The sequence below is a fragment of the Pristiophorus japonicus genome, chromosome 3 (assembly GCF_044704955.1).
Source record: "Pristiophorus japonicus isolate sPriJap1 chromosome 3, sPriJap1.hap1, whole genome shotgun sequence".
NCBI lineage: Eukaryota > Metazoa > Chordata > Chondrichthyes > Pristiophoridae > Pristiophorus > Pristiophorus japonicus.
In genome coordinates this window covers 201,387,214-201,399,682 of record NC_091979.1, presented here as the reverse complement: position 1 = coordinate 201,399,682, position 12,469 = coordinate 201,387,214, and the positions used below count along the sequence as shown (strand labels likewise).

Sequence of the window (12,469 nt, the reverse complement as noted above, 5' to 3'; positions counted from 1 at the left end):
TCTCTCTCCAACCCTTCTTTATCCATCGACAATCCATTGAAATCTTGGAAAACTTTAAAAGGTTCCTAGATTTATAAAAAAAGCTAAGAAAATTAGAATTTTCTCGAGTGTATCTTTCGCGGTTGTGAAGAATGCCCAGAGTCATCATCATCATAGGCGATCCCTCGAACGAGGATGACTTGCTTCCACACCAAAAGGGATGAGTTCATAGATGTTTTAATGAAGGACCAGATATTCTAGTCCTGAACTCCAGGGGTGGAAGATGTCTGTGCGTGGATTTTTTGACAGAGCTAGGCCTTTATCCAGTGGCAAGGGTTAACCAGGACGACTGGAGACCAGCTTTGCTGCACGGATCTAGTGTGCACACAAATTGCAGTGTGGGCTGGCCCGTGCTGCCCCTGGGCCCTCAGCTCTTCTGGGCCCATAGCCTCATTTGCCGCACCTCCGCTACAACCTTCCCACTCCTCTGCTGAACCTGGGCCCTGCCGATGTTCCAGCCCACGCTCTAACCGGCGACCTGGGGCTTGATGAGATCACCCAGTCGCCTACCTCAAAGTCGTCGCACACTTGGGGCGACTCGCGCTGGAAGCTGTAGTGGCATTCTCTAGCTCTTTATACTCTCGACCTGTGGTGGTGTCCTCTGGGGATGGCCCACAATGTGGCAGCCCAGAGTAAGTACAGAATGATAGGCACAGAGTTAATATTGGTTCTGAAAGTCCGGCCTCCCCGGGTCTGTACAGATTGTGTACGGACCTGGGAAGCATCAGAAAAGCTGGTTTTCGACACGCCATGCACATGCAGTGAAAACCAGCTTTTCCGATCTGACAAGTTCTGGCTTGATAGATCTTGCACATCTCAGGGAGAAGGACATTCCCATGGCACAGATTGGGCTATTTGCCCATCTCTTGCCCTGCAAAAATCCTTAAAACTCTTGTGCCTGGTAAAAGCAGGTGCATAGCCTAAGTTTACCAGCGCAAGAGTTTTAAAACATATAAAACTAAAATTTTAAAATATATATTTATGTTAAAAAAACCCTGCCCACTCAGATCATTTTATTTTAAACCATAATTAAATGTTTTCTTTTTTTAAATTGGCAAATTTTTATTTTCAAAAACATTTCTATCAACTTGAATTTCTACAATCTATTAATGTGAGGTGGTTTAAAAAATGTTTTAAGTAGTGTTTGGGGGTGTTTCTCATTCATACGAAACTCCTATTAATATGAATGAGAAAATACTTTACCGTGATTGGATGTCCAGGCCCATGTGACGCCTACGGGCGTCCCAACGGGAACACGCTCCATTGTGCAAGAGGAGGAGGCCTTGAGCCCGGAATTTCTGGTGAGCGTTCGACCAAAAGGTAAGTGCGCATCTTTTCTCCTATTTTTAGTCGAACACCCGCGGGAAGAAGAAATCGGGATTTCAGGCCCATTGGTTATGAACCATTATGAAATCACCAGAGAGATGCTCCCATCAAACCTGCATTGGCTTGCGCTCTCTGACCTCAAATTTAAAGGACTTTTTCTGCACTACATTATTTCCAAATCAATTATCCTATTTTTATACCCCTCTCTTTTGTTCATTTTGTGCTGATCAAGGCAAGGTTGCCAAGGAAGAGAATAGTTATGCAGAGAGTGGTTAGAAAGTGGAACTCACTGCCAGAGTAATTGAGGCGAACAGAAGAGATGCCTTTAAAGGGAAGCTAGATAACCACATGAGGAAAGGAATTGAAGGATATGCTGTTAGGGTGAGATATTGAGTGGGAGGCGGCTTGTGTGGATTGGCACAGTTGGGCCAAATGGCCCATTTCTGTTCAATAAATCCTATAATAGAAAGTTCCACTTGCAGCATGCAGCACCAGCCTCTATCACTCCCAGGTCAGATATAACACAGCAGGTTGCAACTCTCTCTGCATGGGCAAAATCTCAAAAGGGGCACCCTGGACTGCACCAGTTTGGACATGTTTCAGTTTTCTGTGCCAGCCACAGAGATAGTCAACTCGCTGCTAATCGCTACCGCTGAATTAAGGAGGCAGTTTTGTACTTAGGCCACAAAGCACTGGAGTGAGCCTGCCCAACTCATTTTACACAAGAGTATTATTGGCTAGCAGATCGAGGAGACTTCATCCCATTCCTCTGAACTGTATTTGCACGTAGCTTCCAACAATGTGGAGAGGCAATATAAACTAAATGGCACAATTTTAAAGGAGGTGCAGGAACAGAGAAACCTGGGATGTACGTACACAAATGGTTGCAGGACAAGTTGATAAGGCTGTCAAAAAAGCACATTGCTTTATAAGTAGAGACATAGAGGCCGAAATTTCCCCCCTGACCGAAACGGGGTGCACCTACTGATACAAATGATTTTTCTTCGCCTCAATCCATGGGGTGGAGTGTCGAACTAAATTGACATCTTAAAAGTTTTTTTTTCTTTGGGCGGTGTTTGGGGCAACTGAGGGACTGAAGTTATTCGGGAGCGAGGCGGAAGACGGATGGTCAGCGCGGTGGTAGAGCCACATCATGCTGATGCGTCACAATGTCCCTCCCCTTCAGGTAAAGGGGAGGGCCGCTGCAAGCTCTGCACAAAGTTTAGTTGGGCCCACTGGTCCACCAAGGAGGGTTTTGGCCAGGCCAGTGGCCCGGTACCAAGAGGGGGGGACCAGGCTTCCTGTTTTAGGAACAGAGGTAAGCCATTGGCCTGTTCCGCCATTCAATTTGATCATTCCCAATCTGTATCTTAACTCTATCCACCCTCAATCTCAGTTTTGGCCTCGTCAAAGAGGTAGGTTTTAAGGGGCATCTTATAGGAGGAGAGAGAGGCAGAGAGCTTTAGGGAGAGAATTCCAGAGCTTAGGACCTAGGCAGCTGAAGGCACACCTGCCAATGGTGAGGCAATGGAAATCGGGGATGCACAAGCGGCTAGAATTAGAAGAACACAGAGATCTCGGAGGGTCGTAGGGCTGGAGGAGGTTACAGAGACTCTTGGATTGGTTTACAAAGCCATCTAAATGCTCACTAAAGACGCGGACAATATTAAAACCTGTTTTTTCCTTTTATGCTAAGAAACAATTTTGCTCCATTATCAAGGGATTTCCAAAGGCTAGTTAAGCTGCATGGCTTTCAATAGTCGACATATTTACTGAGGCGTACAAAAGCATGGGCTTTACGCTAAACATCCGTAAGCCAAAGGTCCTCCACCAGCCTGTCTACGCCGCACAGCACTGCCCCCCACCCCCCCAGTCATCAAGATCCACGGCGCGACCATGGACAACATGGACCATTTCCTATACCACGGGAGCCTCTTATCAACAAGAGCAGACATTGATGACGAGATTCAAGACCGCCTCCAGTGCGCCAGTGCAGCCTTCGGCTGCCTGAGGAAAAGAATGTTCGAAGACCAGGCCCCAAATCTACCACCAAGCTCATGGTCGACAGGGCTGTAGTAATACCCGCCCTCCTGTATGGCTCAGAGACATGGACCATGTACAGTAGACACCTCAAGTCGCTGGAGAAATACCACTAATGATGTCTCCGCAAGATCCTACAAATCCCCTGGGAGGACAGACGCACCAACATTAGCGTCCTCGACCAGGCAGACATCCCCAGCATTGAAGCACTGACCACAGTTGATCAGCTCCGCTGGGCAGGCCACATTGTCCGCATGCCAGACACAAGACTCCTAAAGCAAGCGCTCTACTCGGAACTCCTTCACGCAAATGAGCCAAAGGTGGGAAGAGGAAATGTTACAAGGACACCCTTAAAACCTCCCTGATAAAGTGCAACATCCCCACCGACACCTGAGAGTCCCTGGCCAAAGACCACCCTAAGTGGAGGAAGTGCATCTGGAAGGGCGCTGAGCACTTCAAGTCTCATCGCTGAAATCAAGCGCAGGCAACAGAAAGAGCGTGCAGCAAACCTGTCCCACCCTCCCTTCCCCTCAACGACTATCTGCCCCACCTGTGACAGAGACTGTGGCTCTCGTATTGGACTGTTCAGCCACCTCAGGACTCATTTTGAGTGGAAGCAAGTCTTCCTCGTTTCCGAAGTACTGTCTATGATGATGGTTTTCAATGGTTGAACTCCAGTGTATTTTGGGGTGGGTGGGGGTCCCATATCTCTTGGTTCTTGACAACTTTTCCTGACAATTCTCTAGGTTTAATGTAAGTGGGGTGTGTCCTACAGGGAGAAAGCATACACTCTATGCCAAGTAAACAGAACCTGTACTTGTGTGGAATGTTCAGCGTTTGATTTGGAAACCCTTCAGCGTATTAATGGTTTTTTTGCACGTGTCCGCGGCTGATGTTTGGATGTTTGCTCGAGGTGGAGTGCACACACTCTCCCCCAACACTGACCCACTCTAGTTAGGGACAGGTTAGCAAGAGCTTAGGGATTGCCATGTGTACTGAGTGGAATGAAGAGGTTAACAGAGTCAGTGAGTGATCATCTAGAATTTGCAGTTATTTATTTACCCAAAAAATATCTGGAAATAAAAAGCTGCCCTTAGTAAAAAAAAAAAATGGCCATGAAGCTGACAGATTGTGGTAAAAACGAAACTGGTTCACTGATGCCCTTTCGGGAAGGAAACATGCCGTCTTTACTCTGTCTGTTCTACATGTGTTTCCAGTCCCACACCAAAGTGGTTGACTCTTAACTGCCCGCTGAAGTGGCCTAGCAAAAGGCTCACCACCGCCTTCTCAGGGCAGCTAGGGACACGCAAAAAATGATGGCCTTGCCATCTACACCCACATACGGAGAATGAAATTGAAAAAAAACATGCTTTATGGGAGGATGTAGAGACAGTGGTGGGCTTCCCCCACCGACAGGCACAAGAGAAGAGTTGCCCTACCTGTGTGTGTCCTCTGGTGAGCTTTCAAGTGTGAGCTCTTGGTGTAAACTTTTCGACAGCCGTTAAACTGGCAGCGGTGGATCCTCTTCTTGTTGTCTGGCGAGATCTCAAGGTCGCCCTGTTCGTTCTTATTCATCACCTTGACCAGGCCAAGGCCACCTTTCCTCTGGACAACTTTTAGCGTAGTGGAGTCATCTGTGGCCGCCAAGGCGTGTGACGGCTTGATCAAATGTCTGCCAAGCTCCGGCGAGGAGGGAGGCGTCAGGGACGTCACGGCGTTGAGTTGGGCCGGGTTGACCGAGGTCGGGGCCTCGGAGACCAGCTCCGCTGTGGTGTGTAAGGCGAAGGGCATCTCCAGCGGGAACTTGTGCGGGGAGGTGGGGGTAGAAGGCAGGTCACTTCTGTCCGTGTGCTTTCTTGGTAGGATGGGTTGCAGAGAGTCCGCCATCTCCCCTCCACCGCTGGCTGCCGACGAGGCGCTCAGCATACAGTCCAACTCCTCCAGGAACGGGTCCGACAGCCTTTTGGGCTCCGTCTGCAGGTATCGCTCCAACTCGAGACATGTCTGTGGGGGGGGGGGGGGGGGGGGGAAAGAGGCATAAAGTACAAACAGAAGCATCACTGGAAAGAAATTTCCTATTGAATTCCATTTTAGAGACATGTTAAATCAGAGTGAGTAACCCCGCTGTCATCTTATCGGCCTCGATAGAGCCAAACACAAGAACATATACACAGAGCCTGTGTCATGGGGACAGCCATTTTAATTTGGTAGTCCCCTTTTTGGTGGACTTGTGCGAAAATGTTGTACTGATTTTTTTAACATGTCAACTGAATATCTAAAAATAGAAATACACTTGTTGAAAATGTACTTACTTTTCATGGCTTATCTGAAACCCTGATCCATAACTTTGTCACCGCCATATGCGACTATTCTAATGATCTCCTGGCCGGCCTCCCATCATCCACTCTGCCTAAACTTCAGCTCATCCAAACTGCCCGTATCCTAACTCGCACCAATTCCCGTTCACCCATCACCCTTGCCCGAAGCTCTAGAATTCCCTCCCTAAACCTCTCTTCCTTTGACACACTCTTTAAAAACCTACCACATCCCTTCTAATATCTCCTTTAGCTCGGTGTTGATTTCTCTCTGATGGCACTTTACCGGAAGGGCATGGAACATTTTTCTACATTAAAGGCGCGATAAAGAGGCAAGTTTTTGTTGTATTCATGCGAGGGGAGAGTTATAAAAGTTAATGAGGTTGGCAGTGAACTTTCACCATCAAAACAAGCATGGGACTCCAGCCCGGAGCTGAACCCTTGCCTGGTTCTGGACTTGCCAAAAGGCAGATACTGTCCCCAACCAGCAAGTGTCATCTACACCATTTCCTTACCCTGGCCTACTAAGAAACACATACTAGTCACATAAAGGGATGATGGGAAATGGCAGATCCTATGTTCTCCATTCAAGAACAACTTGTATTTATATAGCTCCTTTAACATAGTAAAGCATCCCAAGGTGCTTCACAGGAGTTTTATTAGATAAAATTTGACAGCAAACTAGATAAGGAGATATTAAGACAGATGACCAAATGCTTGCTCAAAGAGGTAGGATTTAAGGAATGTCTTAAAGGAGGAGAGAGGTCGAGAGGTGGAGAGATTTAGGGAGGGAATTCCAGAGCTTAGGATCTGGGCAGCTAAAGGCATGACCGCCAAGCTTGGGGGTGGGGGAAGGAAAATCGAGGATACACAAAATGCCAAAATTGGAGGAACACAGAGAATTTGGGAGGGTTATAGGGTTGGAGAAGGTTACAGAGCTAGGGAGGGATGAGGCTATGGTGGAATTTGAATACAAGGATTCTTTATTATTCTGCTACAGAACAACAAACTAATTCCCTTATTCTTCCTCTCCTAAACTTCATCTCTAAGTGTGGCTTGCCATACTCATTAATCCTTCAGTGACAATGTTTGTCGCACAGCAACTGCACAAAATGTACCAGTTGCCCCTAGTTACCAGCAAATGGAAAGGGGGCCTTCCAAGAACACACGCATGGCAGTGGTTTTAAGGTTGTAATCTCATCTCTAATTGGGATGAGAACTATAAATCAGTGGGGCTTCCTCAGCCCAATTTAAAGTTTATTCAGTGCAAATCAATCTCAATCCAGCTGATACCAGTGGCAGCTGGATTGACAGACGCAACGAGCTGTCCTTTATAGGACACACTGTCTGCACCGGCCGATACTCGATGTGTCATCATGACTGTGCACTAACCCCATTTACTCCACAATATACACATAGTCACCTCTTGGGCAATATCTGTTATTTCAGTCAAATTACAAGCTGTACTACCACACATACAACTGCCTGGACAGTGTGTACCATCTACAAGTTGCACTGCAGCAGCTCAACAATGACAGTAATTCACAAACCCACTACCTACACCACCAAGAAGGACAAGGGCAGCAGGAGCATGAGAACACACCGTTATCTCCAAGTCATACACCATCCCGACTTAGAAGTATATCACTGTTCCTTTGTCGTCACTGAGTCAAAATCCTGGAACTCCCGACTGAACATCACTGTAGCAGCACCTGCACCATACAGACTGCCGCGGATCAAGGCGACGGCTCACCACCACCTTCTCAAGGGATTAGCAATAAGTGCCAATCTTGCTAGTGACGCCCATATCCCAACAATGAATTTTACAAAAGCACATGCTCTTCAGTTGTGGCTAACTGGGTAGTAGCACCCTTGCCTCGGAGTCAGAAGGTTGTGGGTTCAAGTCCCATTCCAGAGACTTGAGCATATAATCTCGGCTGACACTCTCAGTGCAGTACTGAGGGAGTGCTGCACTGTCAGAGGTGCCATCTTGGAGAGGAGATATCTGCACGATCAGGTGGTTGTAAAAGATCACATGGCACTATATGAAGAACAGCAAGAGAGTTCTCCCCAGTGTCCTGGCCAGTATTTACACATCTTATCTGGTCATTTATCATATTGCTGTTTGTCCCCTTGCTGTGCGCAAATTGGCTGCTGGGTTTCCTACATTTTGACAGTGACTACACTTCAAAAAGTATTTCATTGGCTGTAAAGCCCTTTGGGATGTCCTGAAGTTGTGAAATGAGTTTTAGAAATGTAGTCCTTCTTTCTTTCAATGTGGTCCCTAAACATATCCATCCTAAACTTTAATCCTACCCCATGCTCCCAATAATTAAAGGCTCATGACACATGGAGTGAACACTATCGGCCAAAGTAATGAGAATAATAAATAGGCACCAGCATAACTACACATGAAATTAGGCCTAAAACCTAGGCCTCCCCAAAGAACTTGTATTTATATTGGTTGGAATCCCACTTTCTCTGCCCACAGGGAGAAAAGCCTAGACAGCGCAATTCTTCATCACAACTGTTAGTAGCTTTATAACGCCATTGACGGCAGGTGTCCAACACTCTGGTGCCAAAGGCACTCCAAAACAAATGAACTGACCTACCTACCCCCCACCCCCTCAAAATATTGGAGACCTGCATGGCTTTGGGCGGGGGAGGGGGTCTCACCAGGGGGTACCTCACTGAGCACCACCCCTCACCCCTTCCACATTTACTTGACGTAAAAATACCAGGCGCTAAGTCTTGGAAAATGAAGAGGTGAAAGGTGAATGCTGGCCTCTTTCTGCTGAGAAAAAAGAAATGAAGATTCTGCTCTTCTGATTCTCAGCAAACTTCTCTGATATCAGGCTACTGGTGCATAGTGTAGACGAACAGAGGTGACCTTGGAGTGCATATCCACAGATCCTTGAAAGATAGGGAGATAAGGTGGTTAAGAAGGCATATGGGATTCTTTTCTTTATTGGCCGAGGTAGAGTACAAGAGCAGGGAGGTTATGCTCGAACTGTATAAAACACTAGTTAGGCCACAGCTAGAGTGCTGCGTGCAGTTCTGGTCACCACATTATAGGAAAGGTGTGATTGCACTAGAGAGGGTACAGAGGAGATTTACGAGGATGTTGCCAGATCTGGAGAATTTTAGCTATGAAGAAAGATTGGATAGGCTGGGGTTGTTTTCTTTGGAACAGAGGAGGCTGAGGGGAGATTTAATTGACATGTATAAAATTATGAGGGGCCTAGATAGAGTGGAAAGGAAGGAGCAATAACCAAGGAGCATAGATTTAAAGTAATTTGTTGGAGGATTAGAGGAGAGTTGAGGAGAACATTTTTCACTCAGAGGGTGGTGGGGCTCTGGAACTCACTGCCTGAAAGGGTGATAGAGACAGAAACCCTCATCACATTAAAAATGTACTTGAATATGCACTTGAAGTGCCATAACCTACAGGACTACAGACCATGAGCTGGAAAGTGGGGTTAGGCCGGCAGAGACGATGGACCGAATGGACTTCTTCTGTGCCGTGAATTTCTATGATTCTATGATTCTGTCGAACTTTAGTTTAACTCTCATCTGAAAGAAGGCATCTCAGACAGTGCAGCACTCCTGTACTGTGCTGGAGTGTTAGCCTAGATTTTTGTTCTCAAGTCTGTGGAGTGGGACTTGCACCCGCAACCTGACAAGAGTGCTACCAAGTTAGCCACAGCTGACACTTGCAACTGCACCTCCAAGCAATTTGTTGATACGTTAAGCACTTTGGGTATGGTGCCTTCTTTTGGATGAGACATTAAAAACTGTCTCAGGTGAATGTAAAAGATCCCGGGGCCCTATTTGAAGAAGAGCAGGAGAGTTCTCTCCAGTGTCCTGGCCGCAATCATTTCTCTCATTTGTTGTTTGAGGGACCTTGCTGTGTACAAATTGGCGATATGAAAACAGTCACTCGCACTTACACTCACTCACAGCCAGGACACTGGGAGAATTCTCTGACAGAGGCGATGTAGCTCGATTACGGGCCGCTAACGAGCTCACCACAGCAATCGGTGGCCGTCGTTGTCCAAAGCAGCAGATAGTGCGCCCTTCACCCCTCCCAGACTCCCCATAGTAATACCAAAAGCAATCTGCACTCGGGCCTCCTAGTTACACATTACGCCCTCGGACGCGCCTGCCTCTGCCAACACTTGCGTGTTAAAGTTTTAGTGCATACTCATGATTAAATGCTGGGCCTCCTTCATGTCCCAGAGAAAGAAAGGAACTAAAAAGTGTGCTCATCTCCATCTGCTCCTGCACTATGATGCCGATCAGGGCGGTTTCATTGGGTGGTAATAGGATGGGGATTAAGGAGCATTGCACCCTATCAGAGTGTGGTAGGTTAGCAATGTTTAATAAAAACACGTTCTTGCATGTACACACACACATGAACCCCCACATCCCTCCACGCACACATCCCAACACACACACACCCACAGGCAGATGCGCACCTGCACGCACGATTTCACAGCCAAAGAGAATTGGACATCAACTAATCTACTAGAAAGAGTACACAGCAGTGTGATTACATAAAGTGGAGGTTCATTTATTTGAAAGCAAAAGCAGAGCTTTTCAAAGAAAAAAGGTACAGGAATTTGTACAATGCCTTTGCACTGCATTGGGAGCCGCTAATTGCCTCTCCACTCCTCCCAGTCTCTGCCGCGGTGAACACAGCCGGCCAGCTGTATTGCCCTTCGACTCCACCGGCCAACACAGGTGGGCACACGGAATGCTTCCCAGCAGGAAGATTACACGGCAATTAGGAGGAAACCCATTCAAAACTAATAGGTCCTGCAGGCAGCCAAGGCAACTAATGAAATGGGACTTCTGTCATCACAGCCCAGTACTAAAGAAAATTAAACAGATTTTAATTACACTGTGAAAACAAAGACAAAAGCTTTTCCTTGAGCTTTTGAAACATCCTGGGGGATAGGGGAGGGGGAGGGAAACGGGAACATCAAACCTAATTTTGCTCCTCCTAAGCTTCTGTTCCCTATCTCTGTAAGCTCCTCCAGCCCTACAACCCTCAGATCTCTGCGCTCCTCCAATTCTGGCCTCTTGCGCAGCCCCGATTTTCTTCGCCCCATCATTGGTTGCCACGCCTTCAGCTGTCCAGGCCTCAAGCTCTAGAATTCCCTCCCTAAACTTGTGTGTCTCTTCACCTTTCCTCCTTTAAGACGCTTCTTGAAACCTACATCTTTGGTCACATGTCCAAATATCTCCTTGTGTGACAAAACGACAACAACCTGTTGTTTTGAGACTGGAATTCCATATAGGCCAGATCAGGTAAGCATGGCAGGTTTCCTTTCCTAAAGGACATTAGTGAACCAGAACCAAAGGTTTTTAATGACAACTTCAGGGTCACTTTTACTGCTACCACATTTTTATTCCCAGGATTATTTTCTTTTTATAAACGGAATTCAAAATTCTCAATCTGCAATGGTGGGATCTGGATTACTAGCCCAATAACATCACAAACTTTTTGACAATGTAACCTAATTGTTTGAAGACTGGTACTCAGATGGTGTGTCAAAGTAAATGAGGTGGCACAGTCCTTGCCAGACATATTCAGTTTTGCACCCCACACCATACCACAGGCACCGACTCTCATTCCACTGGTGGCAGAAGCAGCCATCTCTTCAACATCCCTTTCTTCATGCGGTGTCAGCCTTGGTTCAGTAATAACACTCTCGCTTCCGAGTCCGAAAGTTGAGAGTTCAAGTCCCACTCCAGAGACTTGAGCACAAAACCTAGGCCGATACTCCAACACAGTACTGAGGGAGTGTTGCATTTTTGGAGGTGCAGTTTTGCGATGAAACATTAAACCGAGGCCCCTCAACCAACATCACAAAAAAGAACGATTATCTGGTCATTATCACATTTCTGCTTCTGGGAGCTTGCTGAGCACAAATTGGTTGCCGTGTTTCCTACATTACAACAGTGACTACACTTCAGAAATATTTCATTGGGTTTAAAGCGTTTTGAGACATCCCGAGGTCGTGAAAAGCGCTATGGAAATGCAAGTGTTTTTTTTTCTTTTAGTTGCACACAGATTGAACCTCGGCCCTACGTTTGTTGGTTCCAAAACAGGGGATGCCCCTAAGCCTGGCACAACTGTACAGTATGTGCTAAAGGCTTTATTTCAAGGTGAGGGATCAGAGGAGTCAGTGGGAAGATGGATCATAAAATTTACTGCAAGACCACAATTTAAAAAGGCAAAAGCAGGCTCCAGTTTGATACACTGGTATCTTCTCCCAGGCCTTCTCTTTGTCCCTTTGATCATTGCTGTAACTGGTGTCTTATTTGCCCCTAGATTATCCACTCTTACTGCCCCTTTGACCTCCCATTGCCCAATTGCCTCATCCTTTCCATTCACGGGTGATGTCAGGAAGCACATTTTCATACAAAGGGTAGTGGAAATCTGGAACTCTCTCCCAAATACTGGAGTCGGGTGGGTCAGTTCAAAATTTCAGGACTGAGATTGATCGATTTTTGTTGGGTAAGGGTATTAAGGGATAAATGGTGTTAAGATACAGATCAGCCATAATCTAATTGAATGGCAGAATAGGCTTGAGGGGCTGAATGGCCCGCTCCTGTTCCTATGCACATAAACTCATCATACTCTCTTCTCCCCTCCTCCCCCGCCCCCCATGTGATGATAAAATAAAGATGACAAGATAGGCTGATGTAAGGGGAAGGAGCCGTGATAATTTGTCTTCAAA

At 46.7% G+C, this 12,469-nt stretch overlaps 1 protein-coding gene across 1 annotated transcript in view; it reads right to left on the bottom strand.

Annotated features, from left to right (window-relative positions):
* Window positions 1-12,469, bottom strand: part of LOC139259438 (Krueppel-like factor 7) — a 93,806-nt gene that overhangs the window by 19,974 nt on the left and 61,363 nt on the right. Inside the window, exon 2 of the mRNA XM_070874910.1 lies at window positions 4,845-5,409. Within this exon, the coding sequence (XP_070731011.1) occupies window positions 4,845-5,409 (565 nt within the window). The remainder of the gene's footprint in view (window positions 1-4,844; window positions 5,410-12,469) is intronic.